The 26,443-nt window shown below is 41.8% G+C and overlaps 3 protein-coding genes across 4 annotated transcripts; all 3 read left to right on the forward strand.

The window, feature by feature from the left end:
* Window positions 1–2,695: 2,695 nt before the first annotated feature.
* Window positions 2,696–17,423, forward strand: LOC139340090 (activin receptor type-1C). 2 transcript variants are annotated; one of them, XM_070975704.1, is made up of 9 exons: window positions 2,696–3,108; window positions 7,865–8,095; window positions 10,869–11,111; window positions 11,237–11,467; window positions 11,561–11,728; window positions 12,144–12,300; window positions 13,038–13,162; window positions 13,289–13,419; window positions 14,165–17,423. In XM_070975704.1, exons 1-9 carry the CDS (start codon window positions 3,039–3,041, stop codon window positions 14,288–14,290), a joined length of 1,482 nt encoding a protein of 493 aa, XP_070831805.1. In that variant the 5' UTR covers window positions 2,696–3,038; the 3' UTR covers window positions 14,291–17,423. The 2 variants fall into 2 exon arrangements, with proteins under 2 accessions (XP_070831805.1, XP_070831802.1); XM_070975701.1 differs by having other exon boundaries at window positions 13,038–13,419.
* Window positions 17,424–19,569: 2,146 nt separating this feature from the next.
* Window positions 19,570–23,307, forward strand: cytip (cytohesin 1 interacting protein). Its single transcript, XM_070976038.1, has 8 exons — window positions 19,570–20,107; window positions 20,463–20,512; window positions 20,679–20,733; window positions 20,876–20,978; window positions 21,193–21,286; window positions 21,422–21,488; window positions 21,763–21,829; window positions 22,051–23,307. The coding sequence occupies exons 1-8, from the start codon at window positions 19,940–19,942 to the stop codon at window positions 22,527–22,529; spliced, it is 1,083 nt and encodes a 360-aa protein (XP_070832139.1). The 5' UTR covers window positions 19,570–19,939; the 3' UTR covers window positions 22,530–23,307.
* A 1,508-nt stretch (window positions 23,308–24,815) lies between these two features.
* LOC139340091 (surface protein-like) lies at window positions 24,816–26,380 on the forward strand. The gene is made up of 2 exons (XM_070975705.1): window positions 24,816–25,561; window positions 25,641–26,380. The coding sequence occupies exons 1-2, from the start codon at window positions 25,048–25,050 to the stop codon at window positions 26,030–26,032; spliced, it is 906 nt and encodes a 301-aa protein (XP_070831806.1). The 5' UTR covers window positions 24,816–25,047; the 3' UTR covers window positions 26,033–26,380.
* The last annotated feature ends 63 nt before the right edge of the window (window positions 26,381–26,443 follow it).

A 26,443-nucleotide genomic window follows, 5' to 3' on the forward strand; every position in this document is an offset into this window, starting at 1 on the left:
CCCAAAGTGGCTGCCTCTATGTCCATCCGTACAGGTAGAAATGTTACTTCATCCTGAAGTAATATACAGTTAACTCTACACAATAACATATTTGCAGACTGGAAAAAGCTCAACATCTGCACTGATAATGCAACAAATTGATTTATATTCATTTGAAAAAGGTCGAAAGCCGAGACCTTTTCCCTGCCAGCTGTATTCTGAAGCTGCGAGCACGGCAGATATATCTTGGCAGATGCTAAACAGAAACTGGACTCCTGATGGTTCTCTGACTGATTAATATGCCAAAGAACTTACACACCAGATGATAGAAACAACAGTGGATGTCTGACAGTGCTGAGATGTATCACCTTTCTCCATAGACCGCCCTCATATTCAGTATCATTTGATCCACGCTGCACCCACAGAGCACAGGGGTTCAAGTCAACCAGTTTAAAAACCCCATCGTGTTTCTCCCATCGAGGTGTTGTGCTGGGTTTGAATACATGCTGTGTACTTACAACTGAGAGGGAGGAGCAGAAATCGGTAGCTATCCTGCAGAAAATCAATTTATTATTGCACGCTAAAACGCACTGAGTTTAAAATGGATCCCACGTGGGATCAATATTGCACCGATGCAACACTGGGTTCATTTTACCAAGTACCAGTGGGTAGAAAGCCACCCAACAGATGGCTTGTTTTGATCCAGTAGCCCAACAGCATTATGAAAATAACAACACGGGGTCAAATACTCCACTGTCGCTGGGTCAAGTCAACCCAGTATTGCGTCAGTGCTTTATGGACCCCACACTGGGTCAATTTTTAATCCTGAGGTTTTAGTATGTATGAGCTGCATAATCATTAGAACAGGGATCAGCAGGTACCAGTGCCTTCTGTTATTGGGTCATTATCTTACGGCATGCTAACACATTCCCGGGCAATTATGCATTTAAGACTGAAATCGGACTCAACTGATACTGATCATTTTTAACTGTTTAAATGGCTGTTTCACACTTCCCACTCATGTGTCTGTGTTCAAGTGTTCTCATTTCTACCTGTGTTGGCCCTGTATTGATGATCTATTGATATGCCTTGATGACTTACTTTCTTAAACATTTCAACAGCCACAGGTGGTACAGCCACAGCAGAAGGTACAGTATTAGTGGTGCTGGCAGAGCCCATAATAGAGTTGAGATTTCTGGATTCAGTAGGTAAATCAACAACTGTCTCCCTCTTGTTTCCAAAGCTGTGCTGTTTGTACAGAACACGTAGACAGCCTAGACTTTGCTGTAAGTACACTGAAAATTACATTTTGTACTTGTTTTTGCTCATGTAGACATTGGGTGTAAGCTCAGTTCACTCATTCACTTGCCATGGTGGTTGCTATGGAGCCTGAGGAGCAGAAACACAACTTGGTGACATATGGCCTGCAGTAAATAACTCACTGCATGCAGGTGAGTTAAATCTCCTCTTGGTTGGACCGGTTTTGTTATCACTGCTATCTGTCTAGGTATGGGTTTCTTCAGTTTTGCTGACCTGGCTTTGCTCACCTCCAGGGAGAAAGGTTGCGCTGACCATGGGGGTGCATAATAGGTTGGATTAACAATCAGGCAACTGCCAGTCCCTCAGGGATCACAAACCTGAATCGGTCTTTGGTCATTTAATTAACTGCATATTTGTCAGGGAATTTGCACTTCTCAAATACAGTATCAGCAAAAGGTTGGTCCCGCATTATTACCTCGTATCGTGGCCTCACAGTCTACATCTATCATTGGACCTTCATTAGTTTGCCTTAAATTGAGCCTATGTGGTGCATGTCTGTAGTCGTGTTCCCCTAAAATAGTTTGTTGCAGAGGTGTCTTGGTCTGGGGGTGTATTTTCAGCAGCACAGGCTCCACTAAATGATCACAGAAATATTGTAGGACTACTCCAGGCAGCAGTGTGTCTCTGTGATCCTCTCACTCTTTTGTGACTTGTTACTGTGATCATGATGGTAATGCTACTCTACGGAGTATGTAGACTACAATACAGTATAGATTTGAGTATTTATAATATCTAATTTTGACAATGTTATAGACACAAGATGGAACTGATGGACAGCGGCATGATTTTATCAATACACAGCACAGGTACTCTACTGATGTTTCAGAACCACGGTCTGGGCCATAGGTGCTAACTTTCACAAACCTCAGTCAGATAAAGGATCATGAGTCAGCTAGACAAGACTCTCTCTGCTACCAGGGGATGGAAACGGGGGATGCATTATGGGCATGAATGGCACCCCCCCCCCTCATCCTCCCTGCCACGCATAGTTTGCTGTGTGCACCATACTTGATGGGAACTTGGAGGCTTCAGGGTACAAACACTGGAGGAGCACAACAAAAAATGTTTGGTTCCCCAAAACAGATGAATCCACCCACAACTACTGGTCTGTGGAAACCAAAGCATGTTAGAATAGACCATTTATTCACCCACTAGTATGCTCACATGGAGTTAGAGAAGAGTCAGTGCATCACTAATATTCACAATCCTGTTTGAACTGTGTGTGTCTGTTGTGCTCAATGAGGAGTTCACTGCTTTATTTGTTGTATACAGACTGATCTTTAATTTTGTAGTTTGTAATGTCCTCACAAAAACTCTAGATTACATCAATGTACTCATCATTACGCAAACAATTTGACCTATTTCTCCATGCTCAGCAAGGACTTTAAATAAGTGACACCTCTTGAATGAATTAAATGGCATTTCCATATTCAATAGGCAGACAGGGAGGTGGTGTTCTGCTGGACCTGCAGCTCTTAAATGGATGTGCAACACACTTTCTCCCTGGCTCTCATTCACATGTCTTTATCAGAGGTCTGCAGCGCTAATCCTCTTAATCCCAGTCAACAGAGGCGGAGCAAAGCCTCTCGTTGCGTTTTCCAGTTTCCTCCCCGCACTTACTGTGAAGCGTTTGTGCGCGGTGCGTGGCGACGGACTTCACCGCGATGTGCAACGTTGCGTTTTCCGTAGAGTAGCTGCGTGAACGGTGCGTCCGAGAAGGAGCAGATGCCGCTCTTGCCATGACTTGTCCCGGGAAGCAGAGCTTTCAGGCGGCGCTGATCTTTCTGTCCGTCGCCCAGCTGACTGCAGGTACAGTAGCTGACAGACACTCACTCACTCTGCACTGCGTTAATCTAATGCATTCATTCTGTAAATGCCACTGTGTTACAGTTTTGTGCGAGTCGTTAAAATGCTCACGCTGTAAATCGGTGGTTCACCAAGAGAAGTAGTTCAGCTGACTTTTAAAATCGCCCACATTGGATTCTCAGACAGCAGTTTAACGCCGTTTTCAAGAATTATGTGTTATGTCACAGAGCAGCATGAATGAAGTTTGTCTGTGAGGGATACACGATTGAACACGCGTTCGAACATCACATTTGTTAAGTCAAACATAACAAAAGACATGCAGTTTGTATTATTCTTAATTTCTTTTATTGTTAAAGCTCTGAATGCGAAGGAAGTATAAATAGCCTGATTTTCCACGTGAGGTCTGTACCTGTAAGGCACTAGGTGTTCAGAGATTGTGTGTTGGGTTAATGTTCAAAATAGCTTACTTTATAACTTCAAGTTATTTGAAAATTAAAGCAGAGAGTGCTTGAGTGATAGAACAACAGTTTGACAGGCCTGTGGTTTAAATCTCTCACAAATATGCAGAATATTGTCACTTTTATTCTTAATTTCCATTTCCCAGCCAGTGCTGGTGCTGTATGGCAAGATCATGCTGCCATTGTTTTAGTTTTTAGTAGAATAGCTTTGTTTCATTTACACTTCAGATTAAAGTTGCTTGCTTAATAGATTAAAAAAATCTAATTTCATATTACAGCTGGAACAGTTGGTTGATTAATCAGAATTAATCTGCAGCTGTATGATCACTGATTACTCATTTCAGGCATTTTCCAAGGAAAAACAATACCAAACATTCTCCCATACCAGCTTTTACAATATGAGGATTTCCAGCTTTTACTTGTCATACATGATAGGAAACCGAATATATTTGGGTTTTGGGCTGCTTGTCACACAGAAAAAGGCAATTTGAAGACTTCACCTTTGGCTTCAGGAAGGTGTGATTTGCATGTTTCATAATTTTCTTGTATTTTAAAGATGAATCAAGAGAATAATAAGTCAACAAGTCATTTATTTCAGTTACTGCAAGTGGTGATCCTCAGGCTGTAATACTGCATTTCATACAGAGTTCAATTAAAGTATATTTTACTATTGGGTTGCATTGTATCTCTCTATAATAATAGTATTAGTGCAGTGCTAATAAAAAAAATACAAGTCTCTCAGCTCTGTACTTCTCTAACTTGGAATTGCATCTGAATAATTACTTGACAGGTTGGTAAGAATAGTTTATCCCTTCATGCCTGCTTTGTTGAACATCTCAGAGGAGGAATTCAGTCCTAACTGACTGACTGAGGCTGTACTTTTAAGCTGAGGAGTAGATGCATTTTATAAACATTTATAGGAGATGTGATAGCTGCAGAACTATCCGAACCTGATTAGAGTTCTGGAAGAGTGAAAGGAAACGTGTGCACACATTCCAGGGTGTGTGAAAATATGCAGAGTGTTTTATTTAAAGTAACAAGAAGCTTCTTTAAACTCAAAGATTGGATTGAACCTTTCGTGATACGTTTTCTAACAGCTTTATCTACAAAACTGTGTCCACAACCTTTACGCCCTTTAGGGCAAACAGCCACAAAAGCAACAATAATCCGTTGTTGAACTATGCTGTTAGACTTCTACTGCATTCACTTTCATTGATTTCTGCTTGTCTTTGCACAGTTTGTTTTGTTTGTTGTGGCTCTAAATTGTGTCAAAATACACGGATGTGAATCCAAAATCAATATGAAGTCACATGCTAAGGGACTGTCCAGTTTGGACACCTGCAGTATGTCATAACTACAATCACTGCCTCACAGTTACATGCCCCCGCCAATGGTGTCACAGTGAAGTTCACCCTTTGACCCTTTAGATGTAACATGCCATCACTTTATCCTTTTGTCAGAATTAGCGTATGAATTGTTGAATCAAAAATGTGTTTTGTGTGGTCACAGTGACCACTGACCATTGACCACCCAATTCTAATCAGCTCATTCTTGAGTCCAAGTGAATGTTTGTGTAAATTTGAAGAAAATTCCCTCAAGGCGTATCTGAGATGTGGCTTCATGAGACTTTGATGGACAACCTGAAAACATAATGCCTCCGGCCACAGCTGTCTCCAGCATGGAGGCATAAAAATGGAAACAGGGAGAGTGGGAAATGCAGCTGTGAGATGTAGGGACGTGTGAATGTAAGGTGGGAAATTCAATGGAGGCAACTTTGTTATGGTGTCATATTAGACTGTAAGTCTATTAGGTCTGATGAGTATATAACACTTAACATCTATGACCAGATGTAAATCATGGAGCAGGAAACAGACCAAAATGTTATACTAAGTTTATTTAAAATATTTTAACCACCATCAAATGAATTGGATGTCGTGTTTTGAACATGTATTTCTGTTGTTTATGGCGCTTCCTCACCAAACAAATCCTGTTGTTTGAAATGATGCTAAACACTAGAGAGCATATATTAATGACAATATATTTGTAATAAATCACTTCCCTGCCACAATCCTTTATTAAAGAAGCAATTAAACACATACGGCAATGCTCAGTCATTCATCTGCTTTAAAAAAGCTTGAAAAAAGACCAGCCCTGTTATACTTAAGTTGCAAAAACTTCATTAAAAACCTTGAGAGAGTTGTTGCCAAGCAACTCCCAGGTAAAAAAAACAAAAACCCAAACATGTTTGCCATATTTCAGTAAGCCTAAGTCTTTTTTCACCTGCTGATTTTATCAAGAGGTCTGTGTTACTGCTGGAGGACCTTTACACTGTCCTTTAAGAGATAAGGTTGGACCAAAACTAAAGATGAATTCCTGCTAAAATGTACACCACATCATGTGACATCTTCCTTCATTACAATGAACATGGGCAGTGTTGTTTATTTAGAGTCAATCTTTGGTCATCTCTGTACAGTAAATAGTCACCGGTGGACCAGATGTGCATTAATCAGCACTTTATTCCTATATGAGTAACATTCGCTTTAAACTAAAGTGCCCAGCTGATTTAGGAGATTACTTAGACGTGTAAAAAAACTAAAAGTGTATGTACGTTGGCACAAATGGACTTAGGACTGAGTGCTATAAGCTCTAGTTAGCTATTATCCTGCCATTATCTCCATATATGGTACCCAGTGTAAAGTGAAACAAAACTGCATTCCTCCAGTGTACAAAGAAACAGGACAGGGAAGTAAGATAGCACTAAGAGATGGACTAACACAGTTTTTTTTTTTGCATGGGCTGTGTTGGCTTTAAGAACAATGCCAGCCTTTTCTTCTGAAGTATTTATCACTCCAGCATCATGAATGAGACGCAACACTATATGGATATTTCATGGACGGCTCTCAAATGTTTCTTTTCACATCTGTTCAATAGGGAAGTTTAACTGCGGAGTGCCCCAGGGATCAATCCTTGGTCCCACCCTGATCTCTTTTTATACGAGTAGCCCTCACATTTTTCTGGACTGCTACATGGATGACACACCTCTGTAAGGAGTTAAGAAAAGTGGGAGTCACTTGTGTTTATGAACCCTGACCACCATCACAAGAGAGGAGCCAGATGTTGTTGCTTCCAGTTGTGAAATGGATCTAGTTTAATGTCTGTTCTTATCTGCCAAGATAAAATATTTATGAATGCTTGTGTTCCTCTTGGAAAGAGTATTGCAATAAATCTAAGTGTACATGCTTGGATTACTCCACTTCCAGGCCTCAAGTGGTCAAAAATGCCACTGCCAGATTTAGTAGGTTTAGGTGTTTACTAAGGTATACGCTCACGTATGCTTTACGTACTATCACTTTGACAATATGAACAACAGTTACCTGTCAGTACTCATTAAGACTTTATATCATGGAATCTACTTCTTTAGAAGTTATATTAATGTTCACTCAACAGTTTTTGTTGATACATAACAAATCCAAGTGATGTAGAAGTGACAAGAATAAACCTGTGCAAACAGGTGACATATAAACAGGTGACAACAGGTTTATATAAAGTGACAGCCGTCAAAGTTAAGGTTTTTGTTCACTGAGTAAATTAAACTGCATGAGAGCAAAAGAGTTTGTTATTTAATATTCAGTGTGGCCAAAATTTCAAAAATGCTTTTGCTGTGCCAGTGAAGTATAAAATGAAGATTTTTACAACTTTATAATATGATTTACTCACCTTATCTTATCACAGGCAGTTATACATTTGAGCTCCTGTGTGGATTAAAGTAGTTAATAGTTTGATTGTATAACATGTAATATTCTTCCCATTTATTTCCAGGTTCTTCCAGTGAGCAAGCAGTGCAGCCATGCTTATCACTCACTCACAGTCTTATCAAACAAAGCATGACAGCAGCTCCAAGTAGAATACAAGATTATCTGGGTGTTAAACTAAGAGGCATTACTCTGGTTCCTCCACCTCCAGCCCTTTAAAAGCATGGACCTCCTTACATAACAGGAGAATCCTGCCTCTAAAGAGTTAAAGACCACTGGCTGTGACAGTTTGTGAGTTAAACTCCAGTTACAGAACATTATTAAATGGTTGAAAATTAACAAATTGGTACTGAACATTGGTAAATCTTAACACATTTGGCAGTAGGCATGTTCTTACTTATGTCACTGCCCTCAGCTTGTCTATAGATATAATGTCAGTTGATCAGGTCACCGAAACCGAATTACTGGCTGTTAAATTAGACGATTTACTTAATGATTACATTGTCTCTGAAGAAAACAGTTATCTCACCATTTTACAATGCGTTTCAGGTCTGAAGTGCGTGTGCCAGCTGTGTGCCAACCACACCTGTGAGACGGCCGCAGACGGCGCCTGCTGGAACTCTGTGATGCTGATTGACGGGAAGGAGGAGACCGTCAAGTCCTGCCTGTCGCCCTCTGAGATGAAGGGCCAGGTCTTCTGCTACAGCTCCCGAAATGTCTCCAAGAGGAACTGCTGCTTCACTGACTTCTGCAACAATGAGACTCTGCACCTACATCCAGGTACAGACAGTATGATGCTTTCTATCACTGGTTTTTAAATGAATGTGTTCTAATTTAGACCAATCAAGATGAATATTTGGAACATATAGAGACAAATGTATGAAATAGAGGAAAGATGGATTCATCCAGTCACACAGTCAGTTAATGACGCTGTTGAGTAGTTACAGTATTCATTCGACAGCAACACCAGCCCAATCAGTGAGGGATTTCCCACTCATTCTGGCCCTGGCTAGACGAGGTGGATGCTGATCCTACCAGATCCTGTGACATAACAGATCTGGCAGAGGCAAAGGGACGGCGGTTAGTGATCCTCCCCCTCCCTCCCCTGATTTATAAATAAATACTACTTTGTCAGCCATGTAGTGCACTGCAAGTTAAGAGCCTCTCGTAGCTCTACTGGGTGGAACTTGGCCTTAAAGCAGAGGGGGATTACTTACACCTGTGGATATACAATTCAGTGGAAAACTCTGGGAGGTCAGAGTTACACTTAGCATGGTGGTTCATGGGGGTTTTGCTGTGGTACACTGCTGCACTACATAGATTAATGTTTAAAGTATTGTATGGGATTTTTTTTCTCTTTAACATACCTTGTTAAATTAATGACATTTTTCTTACCAAAATATTGATTGAAATAAAGCCTCTGTAACTGCGTTGTAATTCCCAATACTGAGCAGCTTCTGACCAGCCTAGTTTGAACTGTATTTTTTGTGTTCTCTTTGACAGAATGACAGTCGTATCATGTGAACTTTATATGCATTCATATTTATTTCAGTGCTTGCAAACACCTAAGTGATTTCATTTTTCTAGTCCATAGAGTTTCTCATGAATACACCAATCTGGTCAACTATTTTCATTAATCTGCCAAATATTTCGTCAATTAGATGATTAATTCTCATTATCCAACAGGAGGTCTTCAGTTGTCTTGATTTGTTCAACCAACGGTCTAAAACCCAAATATATTCAGTTTATTATCATACAGGATGATGAAAACCAGCAAATATTTCACATCAGAAATGATGACTTTAGATCAGTTTATTATCAAATTTGTCATTTGATTTATCGACTGTTTCTAATTTGCACACAGACTTTTTAAGGGTATAAACCGTAAATAATAAAAAAATATAAAACAGATCCATTCAGGTATATGCACCTTACAGCTCTGTACTTTGTCCTGATGTTTAAACTCTTGACAATATTTACTTTTGGTCACAGTGTTAAATAAACAGTCCTTTCATAATCTTTGACACCAAGTGAAAGAAAAAACCTACAAGTTTGCATCCCCACAGATTTATTTGTCTGTAATAGTTAGACAGCATTGTCAGACAGTGGTTACTTTCATTAAATGTAGAGGTGATGCCGGAGATTTAAAGAGTAAAGTGCTGCAGACTGTTGATGAGGACCCTGAGGCTGTGATGGTGCTGACTGTGAATGGGGACACCAGAATCAATCTGTTCCACTGCTCTGCTAAATATCAGCACGTGAGTCCATCCACTGTGTTATTAAGGTGAAGTTAAAGGTAGCGGTTTGTTGTTTTGTGTAGCTGCATTGTCCTTTGACACGGATAGTTTCTGTGTCCTTCTATCCCTAATTTCCAAACACTTATTTAGATGTTGTGTCACCGACTGCTGAGATTACATCCTAGACCCATGCAGAGTCACCTAAGTCAAAGAACAGTTGCAGTTTTTGGGCCAGAGGAGAGCAGAGTCTTGTTTTGCATCATATCTGCTGAGCTCCAGTCGTACACATGGCAGGATATGTTTTTAGGTAAAAGGCTAAGGCTGTCTTAGGAAACTGTGGTTTAGTTCACGATGTGTTGCCTTGCACATTGGGCCATCGGCACATGCTGCTTGTTCGGGTGTGGACATTTCATGCTTTGGGGATTTGAGAGGTCGGAAAGGCTAAAGAAACTTGGATTCGTTTTTTAAAGTCTGTATCGTAACAATACTCTCATGCTGGTGTTTTAGTTCAGTTATTAGTTCCTAATGAGGCTACAATAATCTAAGTCGGCCAAATCAAGTGAGTATCTTCCAAAGTACCAAATTCTTTGTATTTCCTCAGACCTCCCATTTAATTGCAGTACTGTGCCACAGTGCTATTACAGTGGTCACCGTGCATGTCTTTAAATCTCATATAAACACAGCGCCCACCGCCTCTGCTGTTTTTGTTTGTGTCCAGGTCTCTTCTGTCCACCCACAGGCAGAATGAAGGTCAGAGACAGAAATGCCAGGTTACCTTGTTTTGCCAAACCCACAATTTATTCCAAGGCCTCATTGTGCACCTGTTTTTGATCAGTGCATGTCACTTATTTTAAATGAAGAAGGAGGAGCGTGCATTGGCACGAAAAGATTCTGTGTCTCTTCATCAGCTTTGATTCATGACATTTATGGGCAGACGTAACTTTGCGTCTGCCAAATGCACAATTTCCATCTCTCTAAATTTTAAGTTTGTCGACACATTGATGGCTTCATTTTGCTGAGCTAGTGTTCAGGTCAGACTTGTGTTTTTCTGAAATACACTACATCAGCATATTTCAGCAGGAGTTATCCACAACTGATAATATAATGTCCTCTTAAGAAGATGATTTCAGTCCGCTCTACACTAACCCTAACACGCACTGAATACCATAATAACAGATGACCACCAGAGGGTGCAAAAATCACAAGGTGCTCAGTGAGTCATTTCACTGATTGTCTTAAGAATTCACCTTCGGCGAACAGTGGTATGCTAACAGCATTGGCTACCTTCTCATTGTTGGATGTGCGTGTTTTATCAGAAAGGCCTTCGGAAGAACCCGGCTGGAGCAGCCTGCAGCTCGCTGTGGTGATCCTGGTGCCCTCCTGCCTGTTGTGTGTGGGGATCCTGCTGGGTGTGTTCATCGTGCAAGGCCACCGCTGTGCCTACAGCAGAGCCCACAAGCAGGACCCAGAGGAGCCTCTGGATGACCAGATGCTCATGTCACCGGACAGATGTCTTAAGGATCTGATCTATGATATGAGCACCTCTGGCTCTGGATCAGGTCAGAGAAACAGATATGTTGACGCAGACTGTTTGATTCTTTCTGCGTTAAGTAAAATTTAATGATTACATAGAAATATCAGCACATGGTCTTGGTGGTGGAAGTCATTTTTTTGTGTCTTGCAGGTCTGCCACTGCTAGTCCAGCGGACTATAGCTCGGACAATAGTCCTGCAGGAGACCATTGGGAAGGGTCGCTTTGGGGAGGTGTGGCGGGGAAAGTGGCGAGGAGAGGATGTGGCGGTGAAGATCTTCTCTTCCAGGGACGAGAGGTCGTGGTTTCGTGAAGCTGAGATTTATCAGACAATCATGCTCAGACATGAGAACATCTTGGGCTTCATCGCTGCTGACAACAAAGGTGTCAGATTCAAACCAGATGTCATCAAATTCACATTATAGTTGTGTGATAAATGTTCCTACATGTGACTGTGTTATTCGCTGTGTGCTGCAGATAACGGCTCATGGACCCAGCTCTGGTTGGTGTCAGAGTACCATGAGCATGGCTCCCTGTATGACTACCTGAACAGGTACACAGTCTCTGTGGAAGGCATGGTCGTCCTGGCTTTGTCCATAGCCAGTGGTCTGGCACATCTCCACATGGAAATCATTGGCACGCAGGGTAAGGCTGCGTTAAAGGAATTTAGTCTCTAAAATGTCCAAAAATAGTGAAAAATGTGTGTCACAGTTTCCCAGAGCCCACATCCAACATATAAAACAGCAAATGTTTGGTATTTGGCTTCATAAATTACTTCAAAGATGAACAGATGATGAAGTTTGTTGTCGAAGTATGTCAATCAACTGTTAGTATCAGTAATTACACAGTAAACCTAATACAAGTCAATTGTGTTACTTCATTAATACTAACTTTAATTGATGGCTGTGACAGATTACTACACAACACTGGTGCAGATATTTTTTATGCATCCATTAATCCTTCATTTCCATCACTTTCATGACTTCAAGATAAAAACATTTGTGCTGATTTAAAGCACATTTTTGGTCCTAAACTTTCTTTATGGCCTTCGTGTTTCTAGGGAAACCTGCCATCGCTCACAGAGACCTAAAGTCTAAAAATGTCCTGGTTAAGAAGAACGGCACAGCAGTCATCGCAGATTTGGGTTTGGCTGTGAAACATGACTCCACCACCAACACCATCGACATCCCGTCCAACCACAGAGTGGGGACCAAGAGGTTGGATTTACATCACAAGGCGACACATAATTAACATGCAAAAAATAGAAATAGGAAGTGAAGCTGCAGCGACTTTAAACCTGGTCCAATTTATTTGAAATGCTAGACTTCCCATAGAGTTTGCATGGTGTTCAGCTTCTGAAGTTCTGCTCAGTCAACATGTTAAAATTTTTGGCCAATACTATTAACTTGCTCACAGCATGGAGTGAGCCAGGCTTTTTTCTGCAAAAAAAAAGAAAAAAAGAGCAGAAACCATAATCCTGTGAATTTCCTCTGCGTTATGCACTTTCAGCCCCACTAGTGATTCGTAAAATAATATGCTGTTTGTCAGTCGTCTCAGCTGGGTGTGTACACAGTGCAGTAATGAAATGAACAGTGTGGCTGAAGGTCTGTTGAGAAAAATGCTGAACAAAAGTCATTAAGTTATTTTGTATTAGACAGCAAACAGGACTGATGCAGAGATGATACAAGTCATACAAAAACATACAGTATTTTATCTTTATGTAAAGTGAAATCACCAGTGAGTGCTGTCAGTTGGGTTTTAGAAACATGATGTTTGAGTCTCTTTATGTGCAGAGTGATGAGCTGAGCTTGTTTCTTTGCAGTTGCTCCATATTTAGGATTTTCCGTTCTGATGGGACAGAGATCTAGAACAAACCCACTCGCAAATCAGTCAAGGATATTTGAAGTACTAGCCTTTTTATTTCATTAAGCCTTAATGACTTTTTCCTCTGCAGGTACATGGCCCCGGAAATCCTGGATGAGACAATCAATATGCACAGCTTTGAGTCATTCAAGCGGGCGGATATCTACTCACTGGGCTTAGTGTTCTGGGAACTGGCCCGAAGATGCTCTGTTAGGGGTACTTTAAATGACACGTGCACATATACACCCACTCGTTTATTGATATTTATCGAAATATTTGATGGAAAAGTCATCAGCAAGATCAGCACCATCAGCAAACTGTCCATCTTTGTCATTTTCCCAGGACTTCAAGAAGATTTCCAGCTGCCTTATTATGACCTGGTGCCTTCTGATCCAACCATCGAGGACATGAGGAAGGTGGTGTGTGAGCAGAAACTCAGACCCAACATTCCCAACCAGTGGCAGAGCTGCGAGGTGAGACAGACAAATCTGTCATAACTGATTTCAAAAGAGTTGGGGTGCTGTGTAAAATATAAAGGCTTAGCTGTTCACAAACAAGGATGGAGCAAGGTTCACCACTTTATGAACACATGATTGGATAAAGGATATTACTGCATGGGCTCAGGAACACCGCTCATTTGCAAATGATTGCAATGTGCAATGTTTTTATTCATGTTTTACACAGTGTGGCAAGTTTTTGGAATCATTGGTTGTAATTTGGTTGTAAGTTATCACTGACAGAATGATAATAACTCATCACTAATGTGTGTTTGAAACTGTAAAAGTCAGATACAAAATAGAAACATTCTCACTGTGTTTGCAGAATGAATCTGGTTTCAGTACATGTATGAATGAATTTTTGAGCTCAGTTCCCTGAATCGTCCTTTTCACTGACTGAATTAATGGACTGTAGCATTAGCGCTCCCCCTGCTGGTGACTGGAAGCACTGTAGTCAGTGCTTTGGTTGGATATGTTTCCATTCATTTCACTTTGAACCAATATTTAATAGAGGAATTGTTGTGCTAAGACACTATTCTCACATATGACATTATTCATATTTGGGCACCAAAAACTTAATCTACTGTCAATCAAAGTAATGGAAGATTTGATGTATGTATAACTGAAGCTCTTGGTATTTATGTTGCTCAAGTTCAAGTATGAAAAAAGTGACATTTTGGCTTTTATATTAAATAATACTGTGTCCTTGTTGATACACCAGGCTCTGCGTGTGATGGGCAAACTGATGAGAGAGTGCTGGTACGCCAACCCTTCTGCTCGACTCACTGCTCTGCGGGTCAAGAAAACTGTGTCTCAGCTGTCTGTCATCAAGGACGTCAAAGATTAGATTGATTTGTTGCCCTGCAGATCGGCACCGGTGCTGGCACTGGTGCAACACGATGGACTGACAGTCGTTGGAGGCAAACAGGGAGAAACTGCTCGAACTGCCTGAGGCTGCCCTCTTCAGGATGACAACCACACTGTTCACCCCCAGAGAGCAGAATCAGGTTGTTTGATGTGCCAAAGTATTGTAGGAGGGGTGTCTGTGGCTGCTTTGCATGTAGACACCTAATAAAACAATTTGAACCAAACAGTTGAAGGAAGAGCCATATGCAATAAGAATATGTATAATGTATATACAGATTATTTTGCTACCTCAGACATTTAAGTGCCCAAAGCTTAAAGTTGCACATTGTGATGTTTTTGTGCCATATCGTGTAGCAAACACAGTGCTGCTGAGTAGGTAGTGTGCTAACTGACAATCACAGAGGATACGGGATAAGTCATCCTAACTGGTACTGACTCGTTTGAAATGACACACGTACAGACTGTCTCTGATAATTAGAGCTTTACTGTTTTGAAGTGCTTTTCCATAGTTATTGCTTCGGTAGCCCTGAGGGGCGAGTGAAAAAAAACTTGTGGTGATCTGTTTCCAAAGTCTGTACAGGTGGAAAAAAGGGTTTTGCAAGGATTGAATTTCTGAAATCCTTAATTTTTCTTTCAGTTGTTTGTTGTTATAATACTGAGGTGGAGGAGGTTGTGGAGGGTTAATTGGTCAAACACAGAAAGTTCCCCCTGGAGACTGAGATTCATCTCCTGTGCTACATCAAAAGTCATTGAGTTATTGTTTTACAGACTTCATGGACTTTTCATTTTTAGAATTATTTTCAGTTTTCAGTGGTTTTGGTTAGGTTTAGGCACCAAAGCTACTCGGTTTACTAGGTTTAGGAAAAGATCATGGTTTGGATTAAAGTAGACCCTTTCACAATGTTAAACATCTGTTAGAAAGGCTGTCTGGCAGAAAGCCCTGAAGTCAAACTTCTGCTATTTGCAGTGCACTTCAGCCTCTTGTGGCCCAAATGAGTATTACAACAACAAAACAAATAGGATTCTAACAAGCTAAAACTTAAGGAACGTAGAAAGATTGTCCTTCTTAAGTCGTAGACACCGGACAAAAAAAGCATTAAGCATTAATTAAGACCAGACTTGGAAAATGGATCATCAGACTTTTTTCTCGCTTGTCTCTCAGCTTTCATAGGTTACAGCACCATTACAGATAAATGGTTTGTTGAAAGTTTTGTGGAAAGGTCACTATATACCTAACAGGAAAACAACTGTGCATTTCCAAGTGGAAGACGTCCTTTAGCTAAATATGAGTTTTCAGTGCGATGACGAACCACTGTGGCTCCACAGAGGAGTCAGTAAATCGGATCATTGGTCGCTCGTTCTGTTGGTACAAATACCTCGATAAGTATTGAATGGATCGCGATGACTTTATGCACAGACAGTCATGACCACCGGTCATGTTTTTTAATAATTCTGATGATCCTCTGACTTTAAGTCAGTACAGCTGAATCTAATAAGAGATAAGCCTTGTTAAGTCTGGTTTCACTGTAAACTTGTCCCCCCCCCCCCCACTGGCACCACCCTCAGGCCAAACTTTGAATGTTTAGACTGATAAGCGGTAACAATTATGAACTCGTCTCACCACATTTTAGCAGCCTCATGGGATCAGCAGCACAGCGATGAACTCCTAAATTTTGCACATTTAAAGCTTTCAGTTACTGAAAAAAGCTGCTTTCTGACAGGTGAATTCTAGTTTGTCGACAAACAAAAGCTCAATTTGTGAATGTGAACGTTATGTTTTGTATTTCTCAAATATATTTATTCACACTGGAAGCATGTTGTTGAAATGATGAAATCTTAGCTACCATACTTAACAAGTCAAAACTTCAGAGGAATTGAACTCTAAGTAAATTTCAGTTTTATTAACATCAGCTTAAATGTAACACCTACATACAGTCCATCTCCATTTTATAAGCCTGATGCTGTTGTACAGCAGGTTTCTCATTTTACCAAATAACTATGATAAAGATAAGGATCTAAGGATCAGATCTTGATGAAGGTAAAAGGTAACCAGTAAATCAGTTGAAGCGACTTCACTCGGGGAGCACAGTTTGGCTGATGGATGCACATATGATCACTAGAGTCCCTGTCTGATGAGGCCTGTAAAGCCTTGTCATAACAGCTTTAGGGAAAGCGCCCTCGGGTAAATCTGTACACCATGCGTGCTTGTACAAGCCCACGTGTTTGTGCACGTGACTGCGTGTGTTTCATATCATGTCAAGTGGTCCTGTATTTCAAGATGTGAATGTGATTAGTCATTGTTTCGGTGTTTATGAAACCGGTGCTGTGGAGGAAACCTTTCCTGTCCATCATGGCTTTTAGTTCACGTCCAGCTCTGCATCCTCAGTTAGCTGAGTTACAGGCTTTCATGTAGCTGCTTAGTGTTGACACATACGAGTGTTCTGCTGTTATGAAGGTGTCATGATTACTGGATGATATGTAGCATCGGCTGTGTTGCCTCTTGAAAATAAGCTATGTACAGTAGCCTGTTGCTCTCTTGGCTAATATCAGCTGTTTTCTTTCTTTCTGTGAAATGATTAGTTGACTTTAATCATGGAATCATTCGACTTTATGTGTTGCAGATCACAGATAGTGTAAATGCAGTATTCAAGCGTGCGGCTCTGCCTGTGTCCTTTGAAAATACTTGTAAAGTAAATTTGTTTTTACCTGATGTTGGATCTATGCTGAGCCAAGCTTCTATTTTTTCTATTGTGTCATATCTTCTAATCCCACAATCAGACAGGTGACATGGAGGAGAAATTATAGTGTATAAAAGACTTATCAGTCATTCCAAAGAGGAGTGATCACCACGTGCAATTTCTGACTGGTGTCTTTTTTATATATTATATATGAAATTGCTAAATATTAACAAATGTGATACTGCTTTTGTAAAATAAGACCTACGTTCGATTTTGAAACCATCCAGTTATTTAGATTCATATTTTGGATTAATGTGAAACTGTTTTGTGTTGTTGCTCAGATTTCATGCCATTGCATTGTATCTTTTCTCTTGCACTATTTATTCTGTATATAAATAAGTGATATCAGTGGTCAATAAACTGTTTTTCATGGAGTGAGCTGTTTTTTCATGATAGACAGATGCTGTTTTTCTCAGTACAAAGTGTCTCACATGGCAGTTGTAATTCTGAAAGCACTGATTGTGCAGAGCTGTGCACATTGCTGCACGTAGTGAGGCAGAATTTCCCTGAGCAGTTTATTTGAAACAGGTCATTTTCATCCTCCCCATCACACATTTACCTTAACTGATGTGACTCATCTCTGCTCTCTGCTCTACCGCTTCACTTGTGTGTGCTGTTTATGATATGGATGTGTCCGTTAGACAGAGGAAGTAAAGCCGTTCCACTGAGGCCATCAGCACTTTGCAGATGAGTCAAAACATTAAGATTGCGATGCGAGAGATTTACCGCATGTTACCTCAGACCAGCTAGATTACACAGTTTCACATACAAGAGGTTTATGGACACATTCTTATACTGACACAAGTAAGCAAAGTAAAGAAAAAAAGTACCAAAGATATTTCAGCTCTTTAGCTATTTTAACCCCTTAAAAGATGGATTCACATTTCTTTCAGCTATGTCTTTTAACAATGTCTCGCAGCAAGAAAGTTCTGGGTTTGAACCTGCCGCCTGGGGCCTTTCTTTGTGGGGTTTGCATGATCTCCCCATATTCCTCTCACAAAGACATGCAGGCAAATGGGTGACTCTACATTGCAAGTTGGTGTGAGCGCGAGCAGCCCTGGTGCACCCTACCTCTCGGCCAATGTGAGCTGGGATCGGCTCCAGCACCCCCATGACCCTTCAAATGATAAGTGGTTATAAATTGAACCAAGGAAACAACGTTTGTGAATACAAAAAGAGAATTTGGTGCTAAGATTTGATCATCCATCTTCTATGCCGCTTATCCCCTTCGGGGTCGCGGAGGGGCCAGAGCCTATCTCGGCTGTCAACAACACCCTGGACCAGTTGCCAGCTGATAGCAGGGCAACATATACAGACATACAACCATTCACACTCACATCTAGGGGCAATTTTACAGTCACCAATTAACCTAATGAGCATGTTTTTGGTCTGTGGGAGGAAGCTGGAGCGCCCGGAGAGAACCCACGCATGCATGGGAAGAACATGCAAACTTCACACAGAAAGGCCCGACCCGGGAATTGAACCTGCGACCTTCTTGCTGTGAGGCACGCACACTACCTGCTGCGCCACCGTGCAGCCCTAAGATTTGATCAACAAAGACAAAAACTCACATTATCTTCAGCTGAACTTTACAATGCATTTGAGCACCAAACACACAGCCAGTATGGACAGGACGAACGAATACAGTGGCGAGTAGATGCTCGGTGTACATATGAGCATGTGAGCATTGTTTTAAGAAAGAAAAAATATGAAGCTCTGCTTTGTCTCACTCTGTTTCAGCAAATTTCTCATGTATTACAGAATCACTGATGATTGATGCATCCAATGATTTTCTGTTGTCTTCGTCACTCAAGCAGTAGGAGAGCGCCTGCTATCAACGAAGAGAACAAAGCGTTTATATGTTTTATACTTTATACAGTTTCCTGTGCTTACAGTAGTATAAGTGTGGAAGGGAATTAGCAACATCCTGGCGAAATGGGATATCTGTGTTCCAGACGGTCCCGTGGTCGGCTGGCCAACGGCCCTGCTGAGGGTCAGTGGGGCGGAGGGGATTGCTGTGAGGCAATCTGCTGGTTAAGGAGTATTTCAGCTGGCTTATATGTACAGTAATGAGCCTTAAAGTGAATTAGCCTTTTTCTCTGGTTTTCTGGCCACCACAGAAATGTAGCTTTTGTTCATGGTGAAAGGTGATCTTCTTTTCTCACAGAGTAAACGGTGTACCTATTGAAGGCATGGGTGTGGTGCTGCACTGTGGTTCAGTTTTCTTTAACCCATCAGCCATTGTCCCTCTGACTTCCAGCCTGTGTGTGTTATTTCCCTTTTGAACCGAACCATGTCTGATGCCTTCTGCCCAGTGACCCATGCTGTCTGTTTGGGGAGCGTGACACTGGCCCCAAGCTAAATCAGCCTTTTGTCTGTCCTCATAAGACAAGTCTCCCTGCTTGGCAGAACACAGGACTCGGGTTCAGGCTGAAGCTTAGCCCACTGAGAAAGTGAGAGAGAGAGAGAGAGAGAGAGAGAGAGAGGCTGAAAGCAGGTGCTGGTGGAGGCGTGAGGTGGCAGTTTCTCATGCATTGCTGATTTCTGACAGACCATAAATCGAATTGCAAAGACTGCAAAAAGGGAAAGGGACTGTTTGAAGGGGAATAGCACGAAAAAAAGCCCAAATACCCTCCTTCCTTTGCTTTCCGAAAAAGCAGACCAGCCCCTCTTAAGAAACAGGAAAAAAGAAGAACAAAAGTTAAAAGAGGTGAACAGGAAATTAGGTGCGTGAGGCTGAGATCTGCAGATGCAGGTCCACCACAGCCATCACATGACGTGGATTTCCGCTTTGACACATTTTGCTTTTGGCTGCACAGCAGGGCAGGGCCACACAATCACTGAAGAGCTGCTGCAGCAGAACATGATGGTGCTTTGAGGACTTCTCTACCATGCAGTCCACCATGAATTTCAATGGACTTCAACGCCAGGCCAGTCAAGAGAATTACATTCTGGATAATACTTTGAGGAAGAAATGCTCCCTGTGGTACAGGCGTTCACTGAAGGGAAACAATGATCGACACCGGCAGAACACAGGCTCCCTGCCCAGAGTCCGCAAGGTGAGACTATACATCAAGTGCAATGAATACAGTAGCCTGGATATGGATTGTAAACACACACGCACACACACACGTCTGCAATTTAGATCAAACACTGATATAAAACATGTTAAGTTAGATCTGAGATTTTTCCTACAGAGTTTTGTAATGAGAAGCAGTTCAATGATTTACCACCAACTGTGTAACAAGAATACAGCAGCTCTGTGCAACTGGACTAAAGCTTTTTAACAATTTTAATCTTTTGAGTTATGCAATACTATAGGATCACCATGTTCTCACATAGTTTCCTGATACGCTTAAAACTTAAATCCATTATATGGTTTTAAAGAGGAACTCTGCATTTCTCCATTTGCAGCCCAAACAAAGCCACTCCAACTCCCTGGTTGATTACTCTGACCCACAAAGGTAAAAATATCAAATCTGATGTGCAATTCATCATTCAGTACAGTGTTTCACCTTTAGCCTTACTACATGCAAAATACTTCATACTTATGAAAGAGAATTAAATACTTAAAGAACAGTTCCTAAAATATCCGTTTTCTCTTGTTTTGCATTTGTCTTTTTTGCACAGGATCACAATTGTACTGGAAAAACAAGACAACGAAACATTTGGTTTTGAAATTCAGGTGAGCATTATCACATTTTATACTCACTAAGATGGAGTACATGTGGCGTGCATCATTGTCGTGCTTTTAAATCTCTAATTTTAGAGCGGTTTTCACAGTGTTGTTTCTGCAGCTTTTGTGACAAAACTGTCTCTTGTTGCAGACCTACGGCCTGCAGCTGAAGGACAGCTCTGCAGTGGAGATGTGCACGTATGTGTGTAAGGTGCAGGAGGGCAGCGCTGCTGAGAGTGCTGGCTTGACCGCAGGTGAACCACCCACATCCCCTACATAGGCCCTATGCATCCTCTCATGCACATACAAAACCATCCGACCTTTTCTGGTGAACGTAAAGATTAACACATGTACCACTTAGCACACATGTAAAAGCTATTTTCCACCCCTACACACACGCGCACTGATGCACAAATATAATTGATAGTGTTTGTTGAGTTCCATTTGTTGCATCCTCATTTCTTGCAGGAGATATTATCGTCACAGTCAATGGGGTCAGCATTGAAGGATCATCTCATGAGCACATTCTTGATCTGATAAGAGAATCAACCAACAGGCTAAAGTGAGTGACAGAAATGACTTCCAACACTGTCCTGGCAGCACAACAAGGCACCGCAGAAGGATACACTGCACAGAAACTGTACATCCACTAAGAAAAAGACAGTATATGTAATTAGGTGCTATTATGTGATTGCAGGATGGAGACTGTATGTGGGAATGTAGTGAAGCAGATCGAGCTGGAGAAGAGGATGAACCTGCTGAAGGTGTGTCTCTTCAGCCCTGCCTGTTTGCTGTTGACATTGTGTAGCTCTGTGCTTATATTAAGCAGCATACAAGCCACACAAACCTAGCTGGTAATAATGAGAGCGCAAAACTGCCACATGTAGTTAATTACGGTCTGACCTACTTCTACATCACTGTGAGAAACAGCCTGACATTTCACAACTAAACCCACACTGCAGAGGACTTGTGTGCCCTCATGCTGAGATGTTCTTAATGCACAGGCTAAAAGAATTTTTCTCTTTTCTGCCTATGTAGCAATCACTACGCGAGAAATTGGTGGAGCTGCAAGCGCTTACAGTACAGGAAAAACGCCTGATGCGAGGTGAGAGGGTTCGCTCGACTGTCAAACCACAGCACTTCCTTTCTCACAGCCATTGTCCTTTTTCTTCAGCTTCGCTGTTTCTGATGTGTACTGAAGTGTAAACTCCAGTTAAATTACATGAAGGAGTTCCCCTGAGAAATGAACACAGGGGCTGCTGACGAACTTCCTGCTGCAAACTTCTCGGCAGCTGTAGCTTTTACTAACATTCGCTGTGTTCTCAGGTAACTTGAACAACAGCAGCCTCCACCTCTCCATGGACTGTTCAGCGGTCCTGAACTCCCCCACAGGCCGCTGTGGCCGGCGTTTTTCCAGTGACAGCAGCTACAGGAGTGTGATGACTGATGACAGTGACCAGGCCAGCGTGTTTGGAGATCTGAGCTCCCCCAGCCCCTTCAGTGCAGCCAGCACTTCCGACGATGGCTGCTTCTTCTCCAGAGATTGTCTCTCCCAGGACAGCTCCGGCAGGTTTTCATCAAGCAGCAGCAGCCACCATCAATCCCTCGGCCGCTCCAGCAGCTCCAGTTTGGCTGGCAGCAGCAGCTCCCTCTCGCCTTCATGGGAGGAAACAAGGGTCTCGTCCTTGTTCGGTACCCTGCCCCGTAAAAGCAGGAGAGCCAGTGTTCGCAAACACATCTTCAAGTTAATTCCTGGACTCCAGCGATCAGTAGAGGAGGAGGAGATGGGGACAAATGCTCAGTGAAGGGCTGTTCACGTGCTCTTTGTACTAAGATTCTCTGAACAAGATTCAGAGAGAAATAGACACTGTAATGAAGTGTTTGCCCATAGCGAAAAGGCTGGGATAGCCCTTGAAAAATAATAATAGGGGTTTGCTTTTATGGGGGCGCAGAGAGGACACACTGTAGCACTTGGCATTAAAGATAATGTCAAAATTTATTCAGGAGGGTCGTGAGCTTCTCAGGTGAGCCTGGCTCACTGTTTGGCTTCGCTGGTGGTGCACAGAAGCATTATGGAAATGTAAAATATTCTTCCTTTGAGCAGGTGATTGAATGAATGTACATACAAGATGAGTGTGATCAGCATTAATCATATCAGTGTGAACTGCAGCAGCTGTGTCCATGCAGCATCTTGAATTTTGAAACGAGACGACTGGGACCTGAAACTCATGAGAACCATCATCATCACCATTCATTGTTCAGACAGCAGGCCTACTTCTGTCACGTTCAGGTGCTGAAAACCAAAACCAAACCTCTGCTCTGTATAGCCGGCTGCTCAGCTCAAAACAGGATGTGGGTATAAGAGGTACTACTTAACTGTTTTCATTTCCAAAATTACTTTCAACCGACTTGCGTTGCTCGTTCAGAAACACTGAAACTGTTTCTTGTCTGAAACTAATGAAATTTGAATGTTTCACTTTCGGTAGCAAGAAAATACAACTTTTTAGAGGATGTCACGCTTTATTTTTTGGTACCAAATCCAGATTATATGTATGCAAAAATAAATAAACTTTTGAAGTCTTATGCACCTGCTAGTGTTTTCCTTCAGATGATGATAACAATGCACACTCTATTCTAAAGGTCCAATTTCAACTGCAAAGGCGACACCCACATTGAAAACTTCTGTTGATGATGCAGCTAAATATTAAAAATAATTTACTCGTAAACTCAAACAAATAGTATTCTGGGGGATGCACAACATTTGGCAAAGATGAAGCTGTAAAACCTACACATTTCCTGTAACAAGTCGCACTTCTTTGGTTTCCTGCTGCTGCTGCCTAAGACGCAGAGAGACAGAGGGGCATTATCACGTTATGTGTTTCCCTGCACTTAATTACTATTCATGAAAATTTATTTTGAAACAGCAAAACTGAGAGGGGCCATTCAAATAGAGCTATGAAGCAGAAAATGAAATGGTTCAAATAAAAATCGTTATGAAAGCAAGTTGTGTTGCGTGCAGACTGCGGGGGAAGAAGTATTCATAGCCTTGAGTGAAAGTACTGAAACAATGAAAAAATACAAAAGTCCTGCATTCAAATAGTCCTGCTTAAGTAAAAGTATTAGCAATAAAATGTACTCAAAGTAAAAGAAGTATTTCTGCAGTAAAATGATTTATTATAACATGTGACATCTGATGGTCACAACTGCATCAGTGTTTTAAGCAGCATGATACTGCTGCAGCTGTTTGAGGTGGAGCTGCTCTAAATACTATAAGTATAGTTGGTTTAGTCCAGTGGTTCTCAACCTAGGGGTCTGGCCCCTCCAAAGGGTCACAAGGTAATTTTTTTGACCTTTCTCTAATCTTTCCTTTTCTGTGAAATACTGGAGAAGTTCACACCTTTGTTTGTCAACAGTTATTTAAATTAAACCATTTGAGAGAGAAGTTAGATGGGGAAACGTCTTTTGGGTGGAGTTGTTAACAGCTCAGAGAGATCTGAAACGTGACAAGGGGCCCCAGTGACAGTTTTTTTTGTATGCACCCTGGTTCGATCTTTAATAATGTGTTGTATCTTATAGACGAATCATGTTTTTCATGTAAAATCTTGAACTGAGAAGTAAAAAGTAACTGACAGATGAATTTACAATATTTGTGAACTTTGGATTAAGTAGCATGGAGCCAAGATACTCAAGTGGCTCAAAATTGTACTTAAGTACAGTACTTGGATAAATGTACTTAGTTACTTTGCACTACTGCGTGCAGAGAACCTCAGTTCTGACGTGTGTTTAACATACTCTAAGTTCTCCCAATGTTACATCAGCACTTCAGGTGATGTAAAGGTCTTTATATGCACTTAAAGACATAACATGGCTTAGCTTCAGCACATGTCCAAAAGAAATCCTGTAAGGAAAACCTATAGGAGAATGTTAATCCACACTCAAAATGTTTCAGGGTGAAAGTGGTCACCCAGCACAGATTATTAAAGAATGAGTACAATCACTTCATGTGCAGATGCCAGAGTCACAAAGAGTCTTTGTAGGGGCCACAACAAAACTGCCGTTCTTCTGTGATTCGACGCGTACACAGAATTACATGGTACTGCAGAGCGCGCCAGACAGCTTGATCTTGCACTGGCTGCTGAATGCAGGAGAGTCTTTCTCCACTCTGACAATGTAGGATGACAGCAAGTATTTTGGTGGCACACTTGGAACGCTGGAGCGGACGACGTGACAATGCAAAGTCGAAGGTGGCTTGATTCGACAACTCTGCAACAAAGACTCTAGAAGCACTGGACCTTGACTGCTTTCAGTATCGTAGTGGAAAGAATGGAGATGGAGACGAACACGATGCCTCCGAAGGTCCCAAGGCTCTCGCTAGAGGAAGATGCACTCGCATCCCAGGTGCTGAAGATAATTGGTGGGGTGACTTTTGAAGCCCTTCAGAATCTGGAGGGATCTGAGGAAAGAGACGTGTGGTCGATGGAGGAGGGAGATGACTCTGTGTTCTACAGCGATGAGGAGCAAGCTCATCAGGACGTAAAAGCAAGCACGTCTTATGATTTTAGCACCAGGGAGTGTGAGCATCTCGTCAGCAGTGTAACAGCTGACGATGAGCCTGTCCTGCAGGAGGACGATGGTAAAGAGATGGAGGAGGAAGTGACTCAGCGGGCCATTTCGAATGAACAAGGAGAGGAACGTCAAGAGCTCCAGACACCAAAAACTGAACCTGTGGATCAGTCAGATGCAGCAGATCCAGGAGCGCAGTCTGTGAGCACCTGTGAAGAACCGAACTGCACCAACATGCAAACCCAGCCTGAGCAAAATACATCAGCAGAAAAAGGTAAGAGGATTTTGGTATTATTGTGTTTGAGGAGGTGGTTTTGTTTACAGGATAAAACTCCCTTCTTTTTATATTCCAGTGAATCCACCAGTAGAGGAGGAAGATGTGATGCTCGACACACCAACCCTTCAACCCTTTGATGCGGCTAATGAGGAGAGTATCACAAAGCTGAACGCAGAGGCAGAAGTCCCAGAGCAGACGTCCAGCGGTGCAGTCCACAAATCAGGAGACAGGCAGCTTCAGGTGGACTTGGAGCCAGAGCAGGACCCTGACGTCCATGCTCCTGTGGGCTTTCATCAAAACCCCAGTCCAGGCTTCTCCACTCTGCCCCTGCCGAAGAAACCCGGCCACCAGAGACCCTTCAACCACCTCTCTTCCTCCAAATACAGCAGCGTGTCCTACCGCAAGATCCGCAGAGGAAACACCCGCCAGAGGATTGAGGAGTTTGAGTACATGATGATGAATTTGTAAGATGATTGTTTTTCAGGAAACTGATCGTACATCCACGTCATATTGTACACAGTTGACATATTTATGTTCTAAAAACTACTTGAGATGGTATTAAAAACATCTGATGTAACCCTCCAGGTCACACCAACCTCACACACAAGATTTCTATCTGTTGAGCAAAGCCTAACAACCATGTCATCTCTATGAGGCACTCTATGTTTTTCATTTGGGTTTAGGAGGAAAACATCTTGTTATGCAAGGCAGGTAGTGAACAACGGATTAAATAAATAAGAAGCTCAGGCCTTTATAATCCTACTACTTAAAATAAGTAAGATGTTGTTTGGTGTTAGAGCTTCAGCGTCTTAACTTCTGGAGCGAGACGGAGTCGTGAAACTATTAGGGGAAGTATTTTTGACTAATTAACTGTATGTC

This window comes from Chaetodon trifascialis, chromosome 12, assembly GCF_039877785.1.
Source record: "Chaetodon trifascialis isolate fChaTrf1 chromosome 12, fChaTrf1.hap1, whole genome shotgun sequence".
NCBI classification, from domain to species: domain Eukaryota; kingdom Metazoa; phylum Chordata; class Actinopteri; order Chaetodontiformes; family Chaetodontidae; genus Chaetodon; species Chaetodon trifascialis.